The sequence below is a fragment of the Salvelinus alpinus genome, chromosome 10, assembly GCF_045679555.1.
Source record: "Salvelinus alpinus chromosome 10, SLU_Salpinus.1, whole genome shotgun sequence".
Taxonomy (NCBI): Eukaryota; Metazoa; Chordata; class Actinopteri; order Salmoniformes; family Salmonidae; genus Salvelinus; species Salvelinus alpinus.
Genome location: NC_092095.1, coordinates 54,215,042 through 54,237,170, shown reverse-complemented (window position 1 = coordinate 54,237,170; position 22,129 = coordinate 54,215,042). Strand labels below are relative to the sequence as shown.

At 43.4% G+C, this 22,129-nt stretch overlaps 1 protein-coding gene across 2 annotated transcripts in view; it reads left to right on the top strand.

Moving 5' to 3' along the window:
• LOC139532255 (E3 ubiquitin-protein ligase Midline-1-like) overlaps window positions 1–5,608 on the top strand; it is a 38,546-nt gene extending 32,938 nt beyond the window's left edge. For both annotated transcript variants that reach the window (XM_071329642.1, XM_071329644.1), the window contains exons 7-10: window positions 226–369; window positions 2,869–3,030; window positions 3,283–3,490; window positions 3,773–5,608. In XM_071329642.1, coding sequence (XP_071185743.1) covers window positions 226–369; window positions 2,869–3,030; window positions 3,283–3,490; window positions 3,773–4,121 — 863 coding nt within the window. In that variant the 3' untranslated portion in view covers window positions 4,122–5,608. The remainder of the gene's footprint in view (window positions 1–225; window positions 370–2,868; window positions 3,031–3,282; window positions 3,491–3,772) is intronic.
• The last annotated feature ends 16,521 nt before the right edge of the window (window positions 5,609–22,129 follow it).

Sequence of the window (22,129 nt, the reverse complement as noted above, 5' to 3'; positions counted from 1 at the left end):
CAACCTCTGAAATATCATCTGGGCTATGAATTATCAGTAGCATACAAATGCTTGGCAATCAATATAAGTCACAAGCCTTCAGTCCTCCTTTAAGAGCCACAGTACTTTGTTTGAGGTAAAACAGCACGCTCAAAAGGTGAACCACTGTTATTTCATCGTTATGCCAGAGCACGCATAACATTTTCCATTCTTCCCCTTCTCTAATTTCTCATTACCCTTATCTAGCGCCAAGTCCTCCGGGCATCAGAGAAGAGCTCTGCACTGCATCGTACGACACCATCACCGTCCACTGGACCTCAGACGACGAGTTCACAGTGCTTTCCTATGAGCTCCAGTATGCTATCTTCACAGGGCAAGCCAACATTGTCAGTAAGTATCTGGGTGTCGGCACAAATGCAGTCACACATACCAGAAACACCTCCGAGCGCACAACTATCTTCATAGGTCAAGCCAATGTTGTCAGTGTGTATCAGGGTGTAAGTTATACTACCCTCTGGCATACCAGGCACACCACAATGGTATCTTCACATGGCAAGCCAATGGTGCTAGTAAGTGCACAGAACGCCTTGAGAGAACGGCTTTGTGCTCGCAGAACTCTCTCCTGATGATAACTTTTGTATTTTCCAACTCAAAGCCCCGTGATAAATCAGGTGTAAAGCCAAACAGCTGGAGGACTCAAGAATCAAAACCGAATCATGCGTTTCTTCTCACCGAGCCTGTCGACTAGGGCCAATGGGGTGAGCTCCATTCTCAGGATCTCAGCTTGAGTTATTGCAGTGTCAAAGGGGACAGAGTGGAAAGGAGTGAGGGAGACTAGCTGACTCGGAGCGAATTACAGTCATAACACGAATCAGTGCTCAGAGCCCTCCTCCCCCACGGATCGCGCCTGAATGGCACGCTCATGCATACTTCGCTGGGCAAGCAATATAAAATGAGGTCAGGGGATGGGAAATATAGCTTCTTAGATGAAGAGAACAGAGGGGGAAGTGTGGTTTGATGAAAGCGGACGGCTAGCGAACAAGGTTATAGGATGCCATGAGAATAAATGGGATATGATGTGTCTCATGTTGTGATCATCTCTTCACTTCCAACATTAGCATTTTAGCAACAACAACAAAGAGAAGAAACTGAGAACTACCAGAACTTTAGCTTTAATATTGCAATACATCATCAGTGTTGCTACAATTTGGAACAAGAGCAGTTGGCTTTTTCCACGCTTAAATCATGTTGAAAACTCCAGTGCCCCCAAGTAGAATGACTTTTTGAATGTCTTTCGGTACCCATATACAAAATGAATGAACATAAATGTATAATAGAAGTCTACCATGTTCATCCTTGAATGATAATTGAACATAAGAATTGTATCAGATGCTGTCTTTGGAACCCCATTGAGAAGGGCCTTTTTTAAAAAAGTCTACCAACATCAGCACTTTTCATAAGGGGTGGCGTAAACCCAAAGTGACACGTGCTTTTTTCCACTTTCTCCTCTCCTCATCCTCTACACACGCTATGTTTTCTTCCCGCCCTAGTTTCACATCCAATCACCAGGTCTAAGCTCTGGGCTGAGGCTGAGGTGTTGTCACAATGTCACATCTTTGAAATGACACTTCAGAGGAGAAGGGGTGACGGCAGTCCATTTAAAATATTGGCAAATGTGCTGTACATTCACAGTGCACTGTACATTTACAGCACGGCAGCCTTCAGAACACATGTTAGACATGATGATGGGGTATGACGGTACATGGTAGCCTATAGGGACGGACATAAAGGTGTAATGGGTTCGCGCTCAAAAAGATGTCGCGTGAAGCTTACGGAGAATACACTGTGCACTCAGCACGACGGCCGCTCTGGCAGAGAATTAAGCTTGCGGGCATCAATGTGGCACAGCACGGCTTAGTATAGGCCTATCAATGTACAGCACAGCCAGTCCCACGGACATGGAACAGCACAGCCATTGAGAGGTGAATGACCCCCCCCCCCTCCTAACACCTAGAGTAACCACATGAAACAACAGAGTAGAGTGAACAGCAATATATATATAATGTGTTGGATCATTAGAAATGAATCACTATAAATGGCGTAATGCTACGTTGCATACTGGCTGACCGTCTTTTTGAACGTTCCTGGCATTTGTCATAATGAATTGACTTTGTATGATAAATGACCCCTTAATTCCCCGTAGATCTACTACACCTTCCAACACCAAAGTCCTATTGGACAAGAAGCGTTGTCTGAACACACTGATCATGCATCCTTCCCCTCTCACGTGGGTTTGATAAAAGGCCATCGAATTGATTGAGCGAATGACTGATTGTGGAATTTGGACCACTCCTCTCTATCCTTTAGCTCTGGTCTCCTAGGATCACATGAATCGACTTCCTCCCCTCCTAACACAAACAGACTCAAACCTACACCTCTCTCAAACTATAGATAAGAGTTCGCTAAACTAAAGAATAAAAATATACAATATGTTGGGGAAATATAGACTTAATTAGGTGAATGTTTATATTCGGTCCAAGAATGATACTTACGTTGGCTGAGGATTGGCTGTCTCTGCAGCAGGCAAAGCAAATCATTTCCTCATTCTGTGACAATGAACGTTGCTTACGTCCTGGAATTCGGCAGTTTACGAGTGACCTAATTAATTGAAGATGTTTGCTTTTCAAAGTTTATTAAGGCCGCAATACTTCAACAACAAAGTATGTGTACTGTACATGTGCAGTCTGTGTTATTGGTCTTTTATAGCCACTCTGTGTGTGTTCATGTGACTACGAGTGTGCAAACGGAAACGTTTGTGTGCTCACTCATACATAGCTGAGTGTGTATGCATGACAACACTGTAACTGTGAGTCTGCTTCTCCCTCCCAGGCCTGTGTAACTCTGCAGACAGCTGGATGATTGTGCCGAACATCAAGCAGAACCACTACACCGTCCACGGCCTGCAGAGCGGCACCAAGTACATCTTCATCGTCAAAGCCATCAACCAGGCAGGAGCCCGCAGCAGTGAGCCAGGGACACTCAAAACCAACAGTAAGGGCTCCGTATTCATTACGATTTACTTGGAATTATAGCATGCAGTTTTAGAGAAGTATCTTGTGATTCTTACCTAATATGGTCACCATATTATGTTTTCAATACGGTGTCCATATTAGGGCAGCATCACATGCCGGGGATGGTCTCCTAATATGGACACCATACATACAGCTGCTGCCTTCATAGTCTATCCTATCCTAGCCCCTTGCTAATGTAACCATGTTGTCTCTCTCCGTCCTCTTCGTCCAGGCCAACCTTTCAAGCTGGACCCCAAGTCCGCCCACAAGAAGCTGAAGGTCTCCCATGACAACCTGACGGTGGAGCGCGACGAGACGGCATCGAAGAAGGGACACGGCCAGGAGCGCTTCACCAGCCAGAGTAGCTACGGCGTCGTCGGCAACGTTTACATCGACAGCGGACGCCACTACTGGGAGGCCCTGATTGGAGGAAGCACATGGTGAGTTAGACCTGGGAGACATGATGGACCAATGTCTTGCTCTGAGCCACATGGTGTTTGGCCTGTTGGATCTGGCTGGGTAGAATGACAGAGATAGAGGGGCGGTCATGATACGCCACATTGTAAGTCACTTAAAGGCACATTTATACAATGTAGTCAGAGAAAGATTCAATGCACATTTAATAACTATGAGTTTTTAACACTTGGTAAGTGTTCACAAGTGTTGAAGTGTTTGGGTTTTAGAGGCAGGCTAACAGTGTCTTCTTACTTCTTTCTCTGCAGGTATGCGGTGGGCATCGCCTACAAGTCGGCCCCCAAGCACGAGTGGATCGGCAAGAACTCGGCCTCCTGGGTCCTGTGCCGCTGCAACAACTCGTGGGTGGTGCGTCACAACAGCAAGGAGCTGGCCATCGAGCCTTCGCCCCACCTGCGCCGCGTGGGTGTCCTGCTGGACTACGACGCCGGCTCGCTTACCTTCTACGACGCCGTGGGCTCGCAGAACCTGCACACGTTCCACGTGTCCTTCGCCCAGCCCGTGTGTCCCGTCTTCAATGTGTGGAACAAGTGTCTGACTGTCCTCACAGGTCTGCCCATCCCCGAACACCTAGAAGGGTTGGAAACCCAGGACTGAGACCCTCTGGGAACTAGAGTTCCACAGAGACAAATCAGACTAAGTTGGATTGGGTTAGGTTAGATTAGATTAAGCCACCTCCAAGGCACTTTGGGCCACTATGAACTAGCAAAGGCCATCTTCAATCTTGAATCGTCCCAGAAAACGTCATGCTACCACCTCATTTCATTTTAGGCACTTTGGACCACCCCTTGGGCCAACGTCAATCGCACAGACCACCCTCTATTCAACCACGGACCGCTGTTTGCAATGGGAAAGAAGGACAGCGCTACGTAGCTATACAGTTGTGAATTATAGCATTGCCCAACTCCCACCTTCATGATTATGGAACCAAAGTAGCCATGAATTATGTTTTTACTACCATTTTCTTGTGCTTATATGACAGATATTAATTATTGAAGTGTAAGAAAATAGCCTAGATACATTTCAATATGCACATCTTCCCTTACGTTTACACACTGTTCATACATTATTTATGGTCAGTTTACCAGGGATAGGAGACATTTATAAATCTAGGGAATTATTTTGATGCAATTTATCGATGTTACTTTCTAATCTAGAAAAAGTATTGTGTCCTAATACATTCATGTGTAAATTATACATATTTTGTGGCAACATAATTACTTTTTTCCTTATAGTACCTTAAACCCACAAGTGTAAAAGTACTATTGCATTTTAGACAAGCAGGGATAAACAACACATTGCATTTTACATTTTTGTCATGTTTTGTAATGGGATAGGTCCCTCTTTGCAATGGGATAGGTCCTTTGTAGTTCAGCCATGCATGTTAGTGAGTATCTCTCAGGTCTATTCCAAATCCTGTTTTCATCCATGAAAATAATGCAAACTACTTTGTCCTCTCCTGAGTGAATACTAACTTCCTACTGTACTTAGCAGTTGTCACAATCCTGAACTGAAAAACACTTCCACTTTGCTGTTAGGTACAGTGCGGACAAGACTATTACAATAATTTCTCTACATTTCACTCTCATTCCACTTACAAACTCAGTAAATTATTTCACCAAGGTCGATGCCACCACTAGCCACAGCTTGACCTCAGCTTGACCACTGTATGACCCAGTGACCGTGAACTCAAATGTTGTAGGATACGTCTCGCCACCACACACAGGCACTCCATGATGTACATAACGTATTATGTTCTCTTTTACTCTGTCTTCTTTCAAAAGAAGAACCATCTGGATATTTTACAGATAATCGTTTTGTTTTTAAAAGGAACAAAATGGATTGGTTCACTCATTAATATGTGTCTTAGGTGTGGTTTGGGATTATCCGTTTCCTTGTATTGGATGCAGCGATTATCTGCTCTTTAATGTTGCCACAAAAACGGTTTCAATTCAGATGTATGTTTGAATCCTGTGGACACTATTTTAGGAAAGAGGATCGGAATGCTTGTGTCACTGTACAAATATGAAGTAGCATTTGTCGATTGTCAAAGGTACAATAAAGAAAGATACATTTTAACTTGTTTACTGCCTCTTGTACTCTATATTTTATACACACACACACACACACACACACACACACACACACACACACACACACACACACACACACACACACACACACACACACACACACACACACACACACACACACACACACACACCACACACTCACTCACTTTGTCGTAAACATCACTTTAGCAATACACCACATGGTCTTTGTCTGTTTCCGACCATCAACGTAGCCTAATATATCGTTGCTTCTCTTTCTAGACCCTTGCCTTCCTACCATAAACCAACCCAACCAGCCATCTATGTCTAAGTTAAGCCTACAAGCTGGTGAATTTATCCTGGGAACTTCCTGTAGACAACAGGGCCTTTTCCTGGTCCGCTAGAGGCTTTTGACTCTGGTTCACAAGGGCAACGATGTGACCGGGCAATATGGGCTTTACCTAAAACAATATGGGCCTCAGACAAAACAATATGGGCCTCAGACAAAACGATATGGGCCTCAGACAAAAAAATATGGGCCTCAGAGAAAACAATATGGGCCTCAGACAAAACAATATGGGCCTCAGACAAACAAAGACCTGAAAACAACTGACTGGGGTCCTTCCTCTTACAACTAACATACATGTTTAACAACAGTGTTTGGGAAGGTGTGTGTGTGTGTGTGTGTGTGTGTGTGCGTGTGTGTGTGTGTATGTGTGTGCGTCTGTGTGTGTGTGTGTGTGTGTGTGTGTGTGTGTGTGTGTGTGGTCCTTCATGTATGTATTTGACCTAAAATGGTACTCCACTGAGTAAAAACTGTGATGACGTGGAAAACTGATTGGACTTCCAAAAAGTAGTCAATGTAAATTTAGTATTCACACTTGCATCATTTAGCAGACGTTCTTATACAGAGCAGCTAGGGTTAAGTGCCTTGCTAGATGACAGATTTTTTTTATCTTCAACTAGTCAACTTGGGGATTCAAAAAAGCAACCTTTTGGTTACTGGCCCAATGTTCTTAACCGCTAGGCTACCTGCCGTCAACATATCACATTGAATTCACGTTAGTTGACAACTCAACCAAATGTAAATCAAAAATAGATGTTGAACTGATCTGTGCCCAGTGGGATGGTACAGTGATTCTCAAGAGGCAGCAATTGCACCAGCCCAGGAAACTGTTAGGCTGACATGATTTTCAAGGACATCTCTTTTGGTCACCCGGTAGAAAAGCTTTAGGGACTTGGTGCGTGTTTGGTGTGTGCGTGATGACATACGTACGCTGTGCATGAGTGAGTGTATATGCATGCTTGTGCGCGCATGCGTGTGTGCATTCATGTGTGCATGCATATGTGACTGTGTGCATGCATGTGTGTTGTTCATGAACTTACAGTGACCCGGCACATCAATTACTGGTCAGTGGAGGTCATGACTGAGCAGGAGCGCTGTGACATTTCCCTCATGGCTGGATGTTTGGCCAACACACCAGGAATCTTAGCTACCCGTGAAGGAACTGCCCAGAATCACAATCTACAGACACAGGAAGTGAAGGACAGTCGATAAGAAGGAAATAGGAAAAATAACAAAAACAAATGTCTATATCAACTGCCTTCATTCAATTTGATAAACATTGTCTGGTTTCGTGTGGCTATTTCGTTGTATAACAGGCATCTACACACATTTCAATAAGGCACCCATGTTGCTGGTCGCGTATTAAAAGGAAAAGAAACCGAAAAAGTTGTCCACATAATTATACTTCACATTATGGCACATGATACTCTTTTCTTTAAACAAAAAGTATTACATCAACTGTGGATGCTGAGTCGAGTCAACTCCATGGAATGGCCAGCAGAGGCCAGTATAATGTGAAAGTACTTCATCCATAATCCATAACGTCATTTGGGAAAAATCAAAGAAAGTCTTGTGCCAATGTCTAACGGTCAGGGTAGTGATTTTAATAGGATTAATTACAAGAGGACCACGCATGCTGAGTTGAATCTGTGTAGTCTGACTCTTAGTATGGGTTATGGTTAATATCTCTGATACAGGCGTCCGGCTATCAACAATGATCTGACAGTACTGATTGTACTTTATCAAAACAACATCTGTGAATTTGGAGTACTATAACATAAACAACAACAACACACTAAAGAAAAGATCCTATTAATTCACTGACTACAGCTGTTCCAGTAATCAACGTTGGATCCTAATGAAAAGCTTATCGGTTCCTCTTACACAGTGTTTTGCTTCCTGCCGTGTAATAAATTGCCGTTTGATTCGCTGTGCCGCTGATGGATCGTATGAAGGCTGGGAAGCAATTCACTCTGAAGATTTAAGTCCTACTGCCCTGGGCCTAGGTTTTTCTAAAGTTATCTATCTGGATTTTGCCTATCGGATAGGATTAAATGTATGGAAATAGAATGAATAGAATGGGAGTCCCCATTCAAGTAAATTGTTTGTCAATTCTATTCATTCTATGTCTATGCATTTAATCCTATCCGACAGGCAAAATCCAGATGGGTAACTTTTGAAAACCTGGGCCCTGCAATTACAGGATTATTAGGATAGATAAATGAGAAGGGAGGAGTTTTGGAGTCAGTTGTAAACAAGCATCATTCTTGCTTCCTTCTTTCCTGGTCTGATCGGATGGCCTACATGTTCACGTGATTACAAAGCACAACGAATGGCATAGCGTGACAACCCTGACTTGCACATGACACATAATGCACCCATAATTCACTGTGTAAAGACACATGGAGACTTTTCATCAGATTGATATGGTTTGTACCAGCATAGTCAGACAGAGCGCGCTCTGTATCCAGTTACACCAGCATTCACGGACAAAAAAGTTAAGGGAACATGTCAACGAGGATAGAATTTCAAAGAGGATAGAATTTCATAGCGGATACACTTTCTTGAGATCATCATGTCTCAGGTGAAGATGGGAAGGTCTGTAATCACAACTATTAGCATAAATATGATATCCTCCTATGTTCCCTCCATCAAGCCTAATCAGAACTGGGAAGGTATCAGGTCTGTAAATCTAACATCCTAATAGTTCTGATGTTCTTTCATCAGACCTAATCATAACTGAGAATAGCGGGGGAGCTCTTTGAGAGCTGGGTCAGAATAACAAATGATGCGCTCGTTTCACCTTAAATCATATTTCCCCCCAGCCCTCTCTCTCCATTTGGTTGAGGCAGCTCTGACAGCTCCTGTTTCTGTCTGCACCACTCTCTTACATCCCCACTGGGCAAGTTCAATTAAGAGGCACCTCACAAATACGCTCAATGCAAAGCTATGGACTCTGTCTCGCCTCTCTCGCACTCTCTTTCTTCTCTCTCTCTCTTTCTTCTCTGTCTGTCTTGCTGTTTGTCTCTCTCTCTCTCTCTATTCTGTCTGTCTTGCTGCTTCTTTCTCTCTCTCTCTCTCTCTCTCTTTCTTCACTGTCTTAGCTGTTTCTCTCTCTCTCTTTCTTCTCTGGCTTGCTGTTTCTCTCTCTCTCTCTCTCTCTCCTCTGTCTGTCTTGCTGTTTCTCTCTCTCTCTCTCTCTCTTTCTTCTCTGTCTTGCTGTTTCTCTCTCAAATCAAATCAAATTATATTTATCACATAAACATGGTTAGCAGATGTTAATGTGAGTGTAACGAAATGCTTGTGCTTCTAGTTCCGACAGTGCAGTAATATCTAACAAGTAATCTAACAATTCCCCAACATCTACCTAATACACACAAATCTAAAAGGGTGAATAAGAATATGTACATGTAAGTATAAGGATGAGCAATGGCCGAGTGGCATAGGCAAGGTGCAATAGATGGTATAAAATACAGAATATACATGTGAGTAATGTAAGATATGTAAACATCATTAAAGTGGCATTATTTAGTGCATTGTATAAAGTGACTAGTGATCCGTTTATTAAAGTGGCCAGTGATTGGGTCTCAATGTAGGCAGCAGCCTCTCTGAGTTAGTGATTGCTTTTTAGCAGTCTGATGGCCTTGAGATAGAAGCTGTTTTTCAGTCTCGGTCTCAGCTTTGATGCACCTGTACTCTCTCTCTTTCCTCTCTGTCTTTCTTGCTGTTTCTCTCTCTCACTCTCTCTTTCTTCTCTGTCTCTCTCCCTCTTTCTTCTCTGTCTGTTTCTGTTTCTCTCTCTTTCTTCTCTGTCTGTCTGTCTGTCTGTCTGTCTGTCTGTCTGTCTGTCTGTCTGTCTGTCTGTCTGTCTGTCTGTCTGTCTGTCTGTCTGTCTGTCTGTCTGTCTGTCTGTCTGTCTGTCTGTCTGTCTGTCTGTCTGTCTGTCTGTCTGTCTGTCTTTCTTCTCTGTCTGTCTTGCTCTCTCTCTCTTTCTCTCTCTCTTTTTTTCTTTCCCACATTTAGTCAGTCAGCTAGTGAGTCAGTCTCTCCATCCTTTCATAATAGTCAGCAATTTTATCCTGACAGCCAAGAGAATCCAATTATTTTGCACCCCTCGATCCTAACATCTTCACCTAGGGTGAAACAAACTTGGACAGGCCCCCTTTTACCACTGCACCAGCTAATTAAGTGATGATAATTTATTGCACTCCACATTTGCGAGGGCTTTTGTGCTTTCAAGCCATTGAAAAAAAAAGCAGCTTGAGCAGCCGAGCGACTGAAAACGATAAAGCCATGAATTTAAAGGTCCCCGCGTCAGCGCTTACGCGTTACCTAGGTGTTTCAGTCTTCTCCCTGACCTTTCCCTTCCACTAATCTACAAAGTAAGAGCAGATCCAATGGGAATTGAGATGATGAGGGCAGCCGAGAAACAATGAACGGCGAGGTCACTCAAGGACGTGCGCAGCCACTTTTCATCCGACCGTTACCATTCTGAAGAGAAGCTCTATCTTACACTGACTCCCAGACACAGGACATGTACAGCCCCCTGGCTGGGTGAAATAGATGCTGACGCTCCAATGGCAATGGCTCACCACGGTTTAGCCCTCCCCCTCAAGGTCTGAGCAGTTTAACAGCACATTTTCCGTAATTCATTTGTTCATTTGTTGTTTTTTTGCCATGGCTATGACGTGTTCATATGCTATCTGGGGAAGGTGGGTAGGGAGGCTTGGTATACCAGTGTCCAATGGTGAAAAAGCAAAGATCCTCAGTTATGTCAGCCCAGGTTCAAGCGGCGCTGCCTTTAAAAAAAAAAGGAAGATAGCGGAGAGATGATGTGAGACGCTGTGACTCAGTAGGTTGACCAGACAAGCGGAGGTGTGTTTGCACAGGGGGGCGGGATATGACGGGGGGGTGCATCGCAAGGCAAATTGCTTATGGATAACCTGAGCAGAGTCCCCTTGGAGAGAGATTTGGAAGTTGCACTCTCCCAGGTGACACTTAAATGGCATGTTGCTGCCCCTGTTGTGTTGAAGGAAAGACAGCTCAGGATTAGATGCATCTGTGTGTGTGAAGGCGGTGGGGGTTGGGGGGGTGTAGTGTTTGCTTGTGTGTGTGCTTGCTTGCTTGCATGCTGTTTGTGTGTGTGAAGCGCGAGGGGGTATGTCTATCCGTCTATCTGTCTATATGTCTGTCCGTGGCTCAGGTGACTGAGGTCCTTGATGATCTTCTTGGCCTTCCTGTGACACCGGGTGCTGTAGATGTCCTGGAGGGCAGGCAGTGTGATCCCAACGACGCGTGAAAGCAATATCTTTAAATACATCTGGAAGTTATGCAAATATTACCCTTTTTCAGACATATACTTGATTTTGACATCAAGAAGATTATTTCTCTTCAATACTCCTCTGGAGTTTGCCATTGAGGAGGAATGACTTGCATAAATATCTCTCTTCAGGGGACGAAAAATTTACATTTTCTAAATAAAAAAATAAACGCAGCATATTGATTCGCTTTGATATAACATCCCTTAACTCTTCTTGATGATAGGCAAGATTAAAATAAATGTTCTTACCAGGTGAGTTGTGAGGTGAATGGGAATGATACAATTTTTACATCCGAACACCAGAGGGTGCTGTGGACACATGAATGAACCCAAGTGGATGCATAGTGGACTGGGAAAACCTGGCTTGGCGCCTCATGGGGCCTCATTTCTACCTCTGCAACACTGTCGTGCAGAGAGTGAACACCGAACAGAGGCAGCAGAGACAAAGCTCCTGCAAGACAATGCAAAACAATACTTCATTCTCATTTGGTTGGTCATGTATGCTCTCCATGTCGCCCATTCTTACTCCAAACCGAGACCGGTGTGGATTTTTGTCAGAAAATACATTTCCACCATGTTTTTACTCTACGCCTCCCTCAACCCGTTCCAAATTCACAACCCTCCATGTTTTCTACTTCCTGGGGGCAGCAGGCGAAATCATGTCTTTTAGGAGATGAACGTCCACATTCACTCCCGGCAGTTAGTGTGCTGAATGCATACCGGAGTGACACAAACAACCTGGGGATGTTGGCTAAGTTTAATATCCATTTGGCGTTGTGATTTTATGGGTCAGCACGGCTCCAGTGAGACGAGCGTCAGTCGAGAGATTCTCCATTGCACACCTTGAATGAAATGAAATCTGATGCAAAGCAATGCAATCCAGCTACATTCGCTACAGAAGACTGCAACCAAATAGCATTGATACTATCTATACATTGTATCATTGGGGTGTACACTAACTGGGCTAACTGCTCTGCAGATACTGAGCAGGAGATAGAGACAACTAGACTACATCTCTAAACGTTAATTCAATCATTTGTAGTCTTAGAAGTGCAGTAAAAGGTTGTCCATTAATTAATAATGACTAATGAACAAAGGAAAGATTTTACCTTCTGGTGGTGCAAAACCTGACCTGATTAAAACACAAGTGTAAAAAAAAACACACAAAAAAACACAATTGTGTGTACGTGTGTGTGTGCCTGTTTATGTATGTGTACAAATTCAGTGTGTGTGTGTGTGTGTTCCTCTGTGTGAGTGTGCATGTGTGTTTGTGTGTGTGTGTGTGTGTGTGTGTGTGTGTGTGTGTGTGTGTGTGTGTGTGTGTGTGTGTGTGTGTGTGTGTGTGATTATGCATGTTTTACCATAGTCTCTGATATTCTTCTCACCATGTCTGATCTGTAGATTGACAGGGAATTCCAGGGGTCCTGAGGAGGATACTTTAAAGCACTTCGTAGGAATAGTCAGCCAGCAATACAACGGGGGATTCAAGGCATCACTCCTTCAATCAACCTGTAGAATTGGAGTGAGCTGCTAACAGCGGCCCACTCACACTCTAGAGCACAGAGAGGGGATTTCAGAGCCTCACAGGTGGCCCTTTGTAGTCCTGCCAAATCTACAGAAGGGAGGTGCAAGCCGATTTCCACCCCGAGTCCATTTCTCCACCCCTCTGCCTGGACGAGTTTGAAGACTTTTAATCTCAGACTTTCTTTTTAGGGGTGGGGATAATTCATGGGGATCTAAAGCTGAGATCCTGTGAAATGCCATTGGGATTCGACTTCCTCTTACTGTATATTCCCACTATAGGTGTATAGTTCTGTCTACAGTTGAATGATATTTTGAATTAATATAAAAGATATCAAAACAGATGAAAGCGCTTATCACTAATTCATGGGGATCTAAAGCTGAGATCCTGTGAAATGCCATTGGGATTCGACTTCCTCACACTGTATATTCTCACTGTAGGTGTAGAGTTCTGTCTACAGTTGAATTATATTTTTTAATGAATATAAAAAGGTATCGAAACAGATGAAAGCGCTTATCACAACAGTGCCATGAATCGACAATATGCAGATGGGGTATTAGGGATCAATAGTTTGTTAGTCTCCCCTGTTAGATGCTCTGTCAAAGGTAAGTGAATGTGCCCATGGACTCTTTGTGAAATGCAAACCTAATGGTTGGACCAAAGGTCGAGCAGCGGAGACCAGCAGTTCAAAATCGATGGCTGGATTAATCTCGTTCCACTGTGCAGCTATTACAGCGGGGGAGTGATCACTAGACCATGGCAAAGGCCAGCATTCATCTCTGTAATGATCAAATGTGTCGGATGACAAAAGGTCCACTTTTAGGAAGCACTGCAACATAGACATAGGCTCTCCACCTTTTCAGCCTCGACAAAGATGCACTCCGATTGAGACGTATGCCGAACACTGAGGACACTGCCAAACACTATTCTCCCTGACATGCTCCTGTGCACCTCTCTGTCCAACACCTTATCCTTACATTAAGTGATGCGCATATGATTTTTCATTGACACACCTCCCCGCTCTCACACACAGTGTGATTCCATGGAAAGAAAGGGGGGTGTAAGGATACCGTGAGTAATCTTAAACCCTTAAATCTGGAATTGTAAGCTTAACTGGCTATTTATAGTCCTTTAGTCTCAACCCTAGCACCCAATAAAACCCCTCATTCTCCTCCCGTACCAACTTTTTTATAGAAGCAGATTGGCATGGGAGGAAGCAGAATGGAGTGGAAACTATTCACATTGAGACTTTGCTGTATTATTTTCCACCAGAATCCCCTGACAACCAGAACTGGCCTTTCATATTAACCTTGGCTCTCTACCCTCCTCCCCCTCTTCCTCCGCGAACCTCCAGCACCAACCAACCACATCAGCCTCTAAGGGATCAATTGAAATACAAATTCAATGAATTATTTGGCAGCTCCTGTATTTCCTTGGAGAAACCATTCCTCTAGCTATCAGTCGAGGGGGGGGGGAAGAGGGCAAAAAAGAGAGCAAAAAAAGAGGAGAAAAAGCGTCAGTTTGCTATGGGATGCTTAGCGCGTGGCTCTGACTGGTCTTGGCAGAGGAGTTGCTGCGTTCACTCCCAGCAAGGCTAAATGAAAAGCTGTACAAGGAAATGAAAGAGGGCCAAAGGATAAGATCAGGAAATACAATAAGGAGCTGTCTTGTAAACAACACCTTGATGGCAAAAACAGATAATAAAAGGAAGTGTATTGAACAGCCATTTCATTTTTTCTGACAGGGGTGTGTGTTTGCTGTTTTTTTCAGTTAGCCTTGGTGTCTGAGGCTTTATGCTGACGCTAACATTATCTTGACTTTAGAAGTGCTAAACACCACTCACAGTCCCTCCTCCTCCAATTCAATACCATTGCTTTGTAGGTAAAAGCCATGGCAACGCGCTTACAATGCCAGCCAATGTGTACATTTTTCCAACATTCAATTGCTTGTTTAAATAATAATAATTTATCGTACCAGTCATGATATATCATGCACTTTCACGACATTCAGCATGCTCATAAATAGCGTACATAAGCAAAGATTTGGCATTATCATTGATTTTATTCATACATTAAGAGGCCACCCTTGAAGATAATGAACTTAGCTGGTGTATGCATTATTCACTCAATAGAACAAAAGAATAATATTAGATATTAATATTTGTTTTCGGAGCATGGGTGATTAGTTGTGGGTGTGTGAGAACCTGTTTAGAAAATATGATGAGTGTGAAGACCCCCGACGGGAGGATCAACTTTACAGGGCAGAACAAGTGAACCGTTCCACCAGCGTATAAGACAAATACCGAAAGGATGCTGTGACACATTTACTTCCTCAGGCCTCATCTCACCAAGTGGTTGTAGCACACTAATGGAATAATATTTATAAAAGTTCTCTTCCAGCAGAATATATAATATAATACATGCCATTTAGCAGACGCTTTTATCCAAAAGTGACTTACGGTCATGCGTGCACACATGAAAGATAACTACTTCCTTTTAATGGATGTAAAGTGCCCGTAGGCCGAAACATGGAATATTATGGAGTCCTGAAATAAAAAGGCATCTCTTACTCCTTCTTTCTATTGCAAATGAGAGTGCAACCCAACAACAGCAGCAGCAGCAGCAGCAGCAGCAGCTGTATGTCTGTCTGGGAGGAAGTCTGTGTTCTTCTACAATAGCTGACAGAGCGGTGTTTGTCCGCGTCAGCAGTTTGTGTGACCGCCTGAGGAAGTCTTAAAGTACCGATCTCCAGGATTGGATGGAGTCGTTTGATTACCACAGCACGGTGCTTCCTCCAGTACTTTCAGGACTCTCAGTCGCTCTCCTCTCGAAGGTTCGAGGAGCTTCTACCTACATAGCATTGTTGTCTGGAGGAGTGGTGCTGATGGTGGGAAGACTATTGTGTTCTAATAGCCTGACCACCCACACGTTTGTTGAGTGACACTTTATCAGTGTAAATGTTTCTGCGATGTCCCCATAATTAGAAGTTAACTGCCTCCACACAACTTGTGCGGGCACTTTGAAGACTCACAATGAAGACTGAGAAATGTTCTGCATGAGGGGACTACAAATAAAAAGTGTACTGCTCTTAATGTTGACGAGTGATCATTCAACTGGCATTGTTATTTGATATGATGTGTTGGAAAATGTACATTCCATGCAAATGTTTTTCTACATTTTAGTCCCCGTCATAGCAGTAAAATGTATAAGATACCACATTTAGTGGGGCACGTCACTTGATTTCATCATAACAGTTTATGAGCCATCCTAGAATATTAGGACAAACTCCATGCCAAGTGGAGGCTGCTGAGGAGAGGACAGCTCGCAATAATGCCTTGAATGTAGTAAATGGAATGGTATCAATCACGCGTTGGATAACATTCCATTGACTCCATTCCAGACAGTATTATGAGCCGTCCTCCCCTTAGCAGCCTCCATTGCCCAGGCCAGGTCCTCCTTTTATCTGATGAGTAAGGATGGCCACGCCGTCGCCATTCCTCACAGCTGGTTAAGATCAAGAGCGACAACACACACACAAGCCTCTCCCAATCTCCCAACACCTGTGAGTCTCTATGAGTGAGAGGTGAACTCCTGATTAAACGCTACTCGCCGCCACGTTCATCCTCCCTCCCTCCGTGACATAAGCCCAGGAATTTAGATCACTTAGCACTTTCTGAATCACTGCCTCTCTCTGGCTCTCACAGTAGCCTCCTCCCCGGCAGCCAAAGACATGGGGAGGAGGATAAGGGTTCATCAGACAAAAAATAACCCATCAGGGTGAAAATATTCCTCCTTCCTCATCTACACCCTTGACTTTCTACCTTCATTCCTGCTCTCTTCATGTGTCTTTGAATGTTCTTCACTTATTTGCAATTTTCCAGTTCAGTGGAACCTCTCTCTTTAATGTCGAATGACAACACACTCTTCTGAACATGTACAAATTACCTTGACTCACCTATACTCCCGCATATTGACTCGGTACCGGTACCCCTTGTATAAAGCCTAGTTATCGTTATTTCATTGTGTTACTTTTTATTAGATTTTTTACTTCAATTTATTTAGCAAATATTTTCTTAACTCTATTTCTTGAACTGCATTGTTGGTTAAGGGCTTGTAAGTAAGCATTTCACGGTAAGGTCTACACCTGTTGTATTCGGCGCATGTTACAAATACAATTTCATTTGAACCTTCTGGAATAGAAAAGACTGGTCTTCCATGCATTTTTTTTATTCCCCCATGACTGGTAGACTATAACTCATTTGTTAGATAACTTTGTTCTGGCACACTGCGCCTGAAAAAAAACCAACTTAAGTTCCCAAGGTGATTATAAATATTGTTAGTCCTGGTAGTAGGTCAATATAAAATGTCTCTTGAGACCCCTGGCAGATTTCTCCTCCTCCACACTTTGCGTGAGCTTGTCAACACCCCAAAGTCACTTTCGCTGTCTTTCTTTACAACGGAGTTTCTTCCACCTCATTGCCTAAGCAACCTCTGAAACCGACTCCTGTGTCGGGCTAACCTGTGCTGACAACCCCCCGCTGGAGGAAAAAGTTGGCACATGGGCGCCCGCTCACCGCTCTATACACCACAGCGCTGTCTCCATGCCCCAGGATCCTCTCTGTTCCAATCCTGATTGACTTCCCTCTTGCTCAAAGCCTGCCAGCTCTGTAGGTCATCCAGCTAGTAGAAAAGAGAAAAAAAATTGAAAGAGAAAGAGGGGAGTGAGTGAGAAAATTTAACAAAGAACCCACACTGGCTCTCACAGTGTTGTGCTGGTATATCTCAGTCTCTGTAGACTGTGGAGCATGGCAGAGGATATCCATCTGTCTATTTGTCTGTGGCATGGTGAAATTCACTTATTTTATGTCTGGGTATGACCTGAAAGGGAGAAGCATTTGCTTGGGGAGAAAGTTCAAAGCATCAAGGAGAGTCTAAGATGAGAGTGAACGTATAGTTTGTGGTTGTGCATTTTCAAGCCGTGTTTTAAAATGACCTGAAATGAGGAAGTGCAACCACTACCCAGGACTATAATGCTATATTGTTTTTGTCATGACTGTTTCTATGCACTTTCAATACAAAGTATCCATTTTATATGTAATTATAGGCACAAATGGTTTTTAAATGGGCAACACTGAGAGAAATAACTACGGCACTCAGTCTCCGTAGCAAAGTGTCTTAAATTGGAGTTGAACATGTGGGTACCCGACGTCACATGTCCTCCTCCTCACCAGCTAATTGGTCTTCATTAGCAGGCGAACGTCACCAGAACTTGGCACTAACGAAACATCCTGTTATTTTCTGTTAAACTATGGGGGGGGGGGGGGGACTTTAGCTGTAGTAGTATTTGAAAAGAAGCTGTTTGGAAATGATGTGTGTTAATTGGGCTGAGGACGTGCTCACTTCTTCTGTCTTCTGGGGACTGCCTATGTAGTACCAAAACCCCGGGTCTAGCCAATCAGCATGATACAGTTGCTCCGTTTTCCTGTCAGAACAGTTTGTTCTAACATAACACACCTCTCAAGAGGTCAGAGCTTTAATTTTCTTCGTAGGTATTTTATTTAGGACTTTTTTCTCTTGAGACATGTTTTAATTTGGCACGCACTTCAGAGTCAAATAGGACTACCGAATTCAAAGAAAAATGTAAATAGCAAAGTGGGATTTGGGTCCTTTTAAAAATGTAACGTTAATTCTCATTTCAAAATGAACACCGTTGGAGAATAATCCTTGGCAGTTAAAGCAGGGAATGGGCTAATATTTCCACAAGACTAAATACGTCAGGCATGACTGGAGGGAACCAGGAAGTAGGCCGCCCGCGGAGGGAAGGGGAGTTGACGTGAGAAGATCACTGTGTAGGTGAGAAGGGAGACTGGGGCATCTGACGCAGGCAATGGAGGATGGGCTGTGTGTGTATGTAAGTATGTGTGTGTGTGTGTGTGTGTGTGTGTGTGTGTGTGTGTGTGTGTGTGTGTGTGTGTGTGTGTGTGTGTGTGTGTGTGTGTGTGTGTGTGTGTGTGTGTGTGTGTGTGTGTGTGTGGCAAAGGAACACCGGTACAATTTGTAAAATGCAAATATGACCCAGTCAAACACGCAGGAGAGGGAGAAGAGTGAGACAGAGTGTAAGACAGAAATAGAAATGTGATTCTACGATAGAAACAGAGAAAGAAAGTGGGATAGAAGGATAAGGAGAGAGAAGGAAGGAAGAAGTGAGGCAGGAAGGGCCCAAAATGAAGGCGTTGAGCAACTTTCAGATGAATTATGAATTATAAACAACCGAGGGAGAGAAACCCTCTATGGATTCGAGACGCTGTACTGATGTGTAACTCTGGGAAAAGCAAGAGACTCTTCATACGGTGACTCTTCAGGACTTTGCAGAGAACAAGATAACTGTTGCTGCAATATGTATCCACGTCTTGAACACCAGTTGATGAGCGACTGTTGAAATTGTTGATGGTAAATGGCTCTCTGTTTCAAATACATTTGATATAGGAGATTCAGCATGGCTAATATGCCTTGAGTATATGGAAAGTACTGGAGAAGTCATGAGACATGACTTTACTCTGTTGAAGCAGGTGATGACACATAATCAGGAAACATAATGACTGTATACTTGGATCAGTTTGGCCTTTTAGATAATAATGAACGATGTTATAAAGACAGAGGGGACCTGATCCTAGATCAGCACTCCTACTCTGAGATTCTTTGTGAAAAGGGGCCGTGAACATTGAGAATCGGCAGTCAGGATTTTGTGGTGCTGTCCGTGGTTCTGAACCTCCTCCGTCACACCTCCGTTTGTTATTGTTAGATATACGATGAGATGATTTGCAGTTCCTCAGTAATTGGAATGACCAGATTGTGGCCGGTGCGTGAGCAAAGACAGAATAAAGAACACATCCACCTTTGAAAAGCAGTCAAACAGAAGGGGTACCAGAAGAGACACACACACACACTGTACACACACTGTACACACACTGTACACACACTGTACACACACTGTACACACACACACGAGCACACACACACACACACACACACACACACACACACACACACACACACACACACACACACACACACACACACACACACACACACACACACACACACACACACACACACACACACACACACACGTGTTTGAACATGGAAAGATTCTGCACAGTTTATTTGGAAGATTCTCTCATGTATTTGTGTCTCGCTTTCTCCTCCTCAACCAGGCAAAAATGTCCTTGTGACGAGCCCTCATTACAGTATCTCTTCTCAAACACACCAAATACAGGTCTGGAACTGGACATCAAAGTCAACAGAGCTCCTTTAATATGTGGGTCTGAGCAGCAGGGAAAGAGTTGGCCCTGTGGCACAACCAGGGCTGATTTCAGTGACCCGGGCCACTCTGTGAGATCTGTGAACTGTGTGTGTGTGATGTATGCGCAGTGGAACCTCTGAGGAAAGAGTTCGCTATTTGAATTGGAGCAAAGATGAATCAGCTCCACTCCCCAGGCCTGGTGCCCTTCAGATCTCAGATCAGTATTTGACAGTGGTGGGAAAAGTACCAAATAGTCATACTTGAGTAAAAGTAAAGATACCTTAATAGAAAATTACTGAAGTAAAAGTGAAAGTCACCCAGTAAAATTCTACTTGAGTAAAAGTCTAAAAGCATTTGGTTTTAAATATATTTAGGTTTCAAAAAGTAAATATAAATTGCTAAAATATACTTAAGTATCAAAAGTAAAGGTATAAAATCATTTCGCATTCCTTATATTAAGCAAACCAGACGGCACAATTGTTTAGTTTTTGTACTTTAAGGATAGCCAGGGGCACACTCCAAAACTAATTTACAAACTAAGTATTTGTGTTTAGCGACTCTGCCAGATCAGAGGCAGTAGGGATGACCAGGGATGTTCTCTTGATGTGTGTGAATAGGACCTTTTTCCTGTCCTGCTTTCGAAATGCATTCGAAATGTAACGAGTAGTTTTGGGTGTCAGGGAAAATGTATGGAGTAAAAAGTACATTATTTTCTTTAGGAATGTAGTGAAGTAAAAGTAAAAGTAGTCAAAAATATATATAGTAAAGTACAGATACCCACAAAAAAGACTTAAGTAGTGCTTTAAAGTATTTTTTGTATTTAAGTACCTTACACCACTGGTATTTGACATGGCTGATCAAACCATTTCCTACAGACAATGTATTTTATTTCAAAGTAAGCCTCTCACCGCGTGTATGCTGTTTTTTGGGGGTGGAGATGTTTAGCTGACTACAAGTCAGTGGATTTAATTGAATTTAGGAGAGAGCAGATAGTGGAATTATTAACTTCAGTTGTGTTTACCAATGAGCCAGATTGAGATATGAGACCACATGTCTATGTACACATTTTAACATACCATTTTAATGAGACATTACAGGAAACATTTTCCTCTATTTTGAGTTGTGCACAAGTTCCGTCACTCATATTGCATATATACAGTATTTATCAGATTATTACATAAATTGTAATTATCTGCAGGACAGTGGCAGTATTCCAGTCCTTCCAGTCTATAGTGAATGGTTGTGTTGTTTTCAGCTTTTGACAGGCAGCATAAGATCTGAGGCTTAAATGACCGCTATAAGTGCATCTGGCTGAAATAAAGTAATTGGGAGTCATTTCCTACCAAAGCCATTACATCCATTGCTTCAAATGAGAAATTCAGCTTGACATTTTGAAAAACGCCAAACCTTTCAGACATAACTTTCTTTTCCTCTGCTCCCTTCACTCTCTTTCTATCAAATATACCCCCCTTCTCAAAATCCCCTGCATTTTCTGCTGATGAGCCCTCCCAAAAGTAGCTGCAATTACATTCGAAGCCCAGGGCAAGGGATAGGAGTGGAGGCAGGCGGAGAGGGGAGAGATAAGGGGGATGGGGGGGGTTAGCTGTGTGCGATTGGTCATGCTTACCCTCTCTACTGAACCTCAAAGAGACTGAGAGATGAGAGAAATGGGATTGGCTATTCTCTTCCCCCGGATGAGAGAAATAGACTGGGGGCCTGGGTCTTTGGTCACCGCACCCGTGGCCCAAATGATGACTCATGGCTTTAATCTTGTTTGCTCGGGATTGATGCTGCTGTAGCCTGAGTTCCTACACTAGCTGCCATAGCCACTCCATACTGCAGACTGGCGCCTGGGCCTACCACATAACAGGAAGAAAGAGGCAGCTAACAGGGGCCAAACCACAGTCAGAAGAGTCGGTGTCACTGTAAAAGATTAGGGCGCTGTTTCAAACAGGAAGAGATGATGAAGCCTTTCCTGTCATGAACTCTTGGCAGGACGTTGCTTTCAGCATTACACCTGTAACAGAGGTGCTGCAAATCTGAACCTTTATCCACAGATCCCCT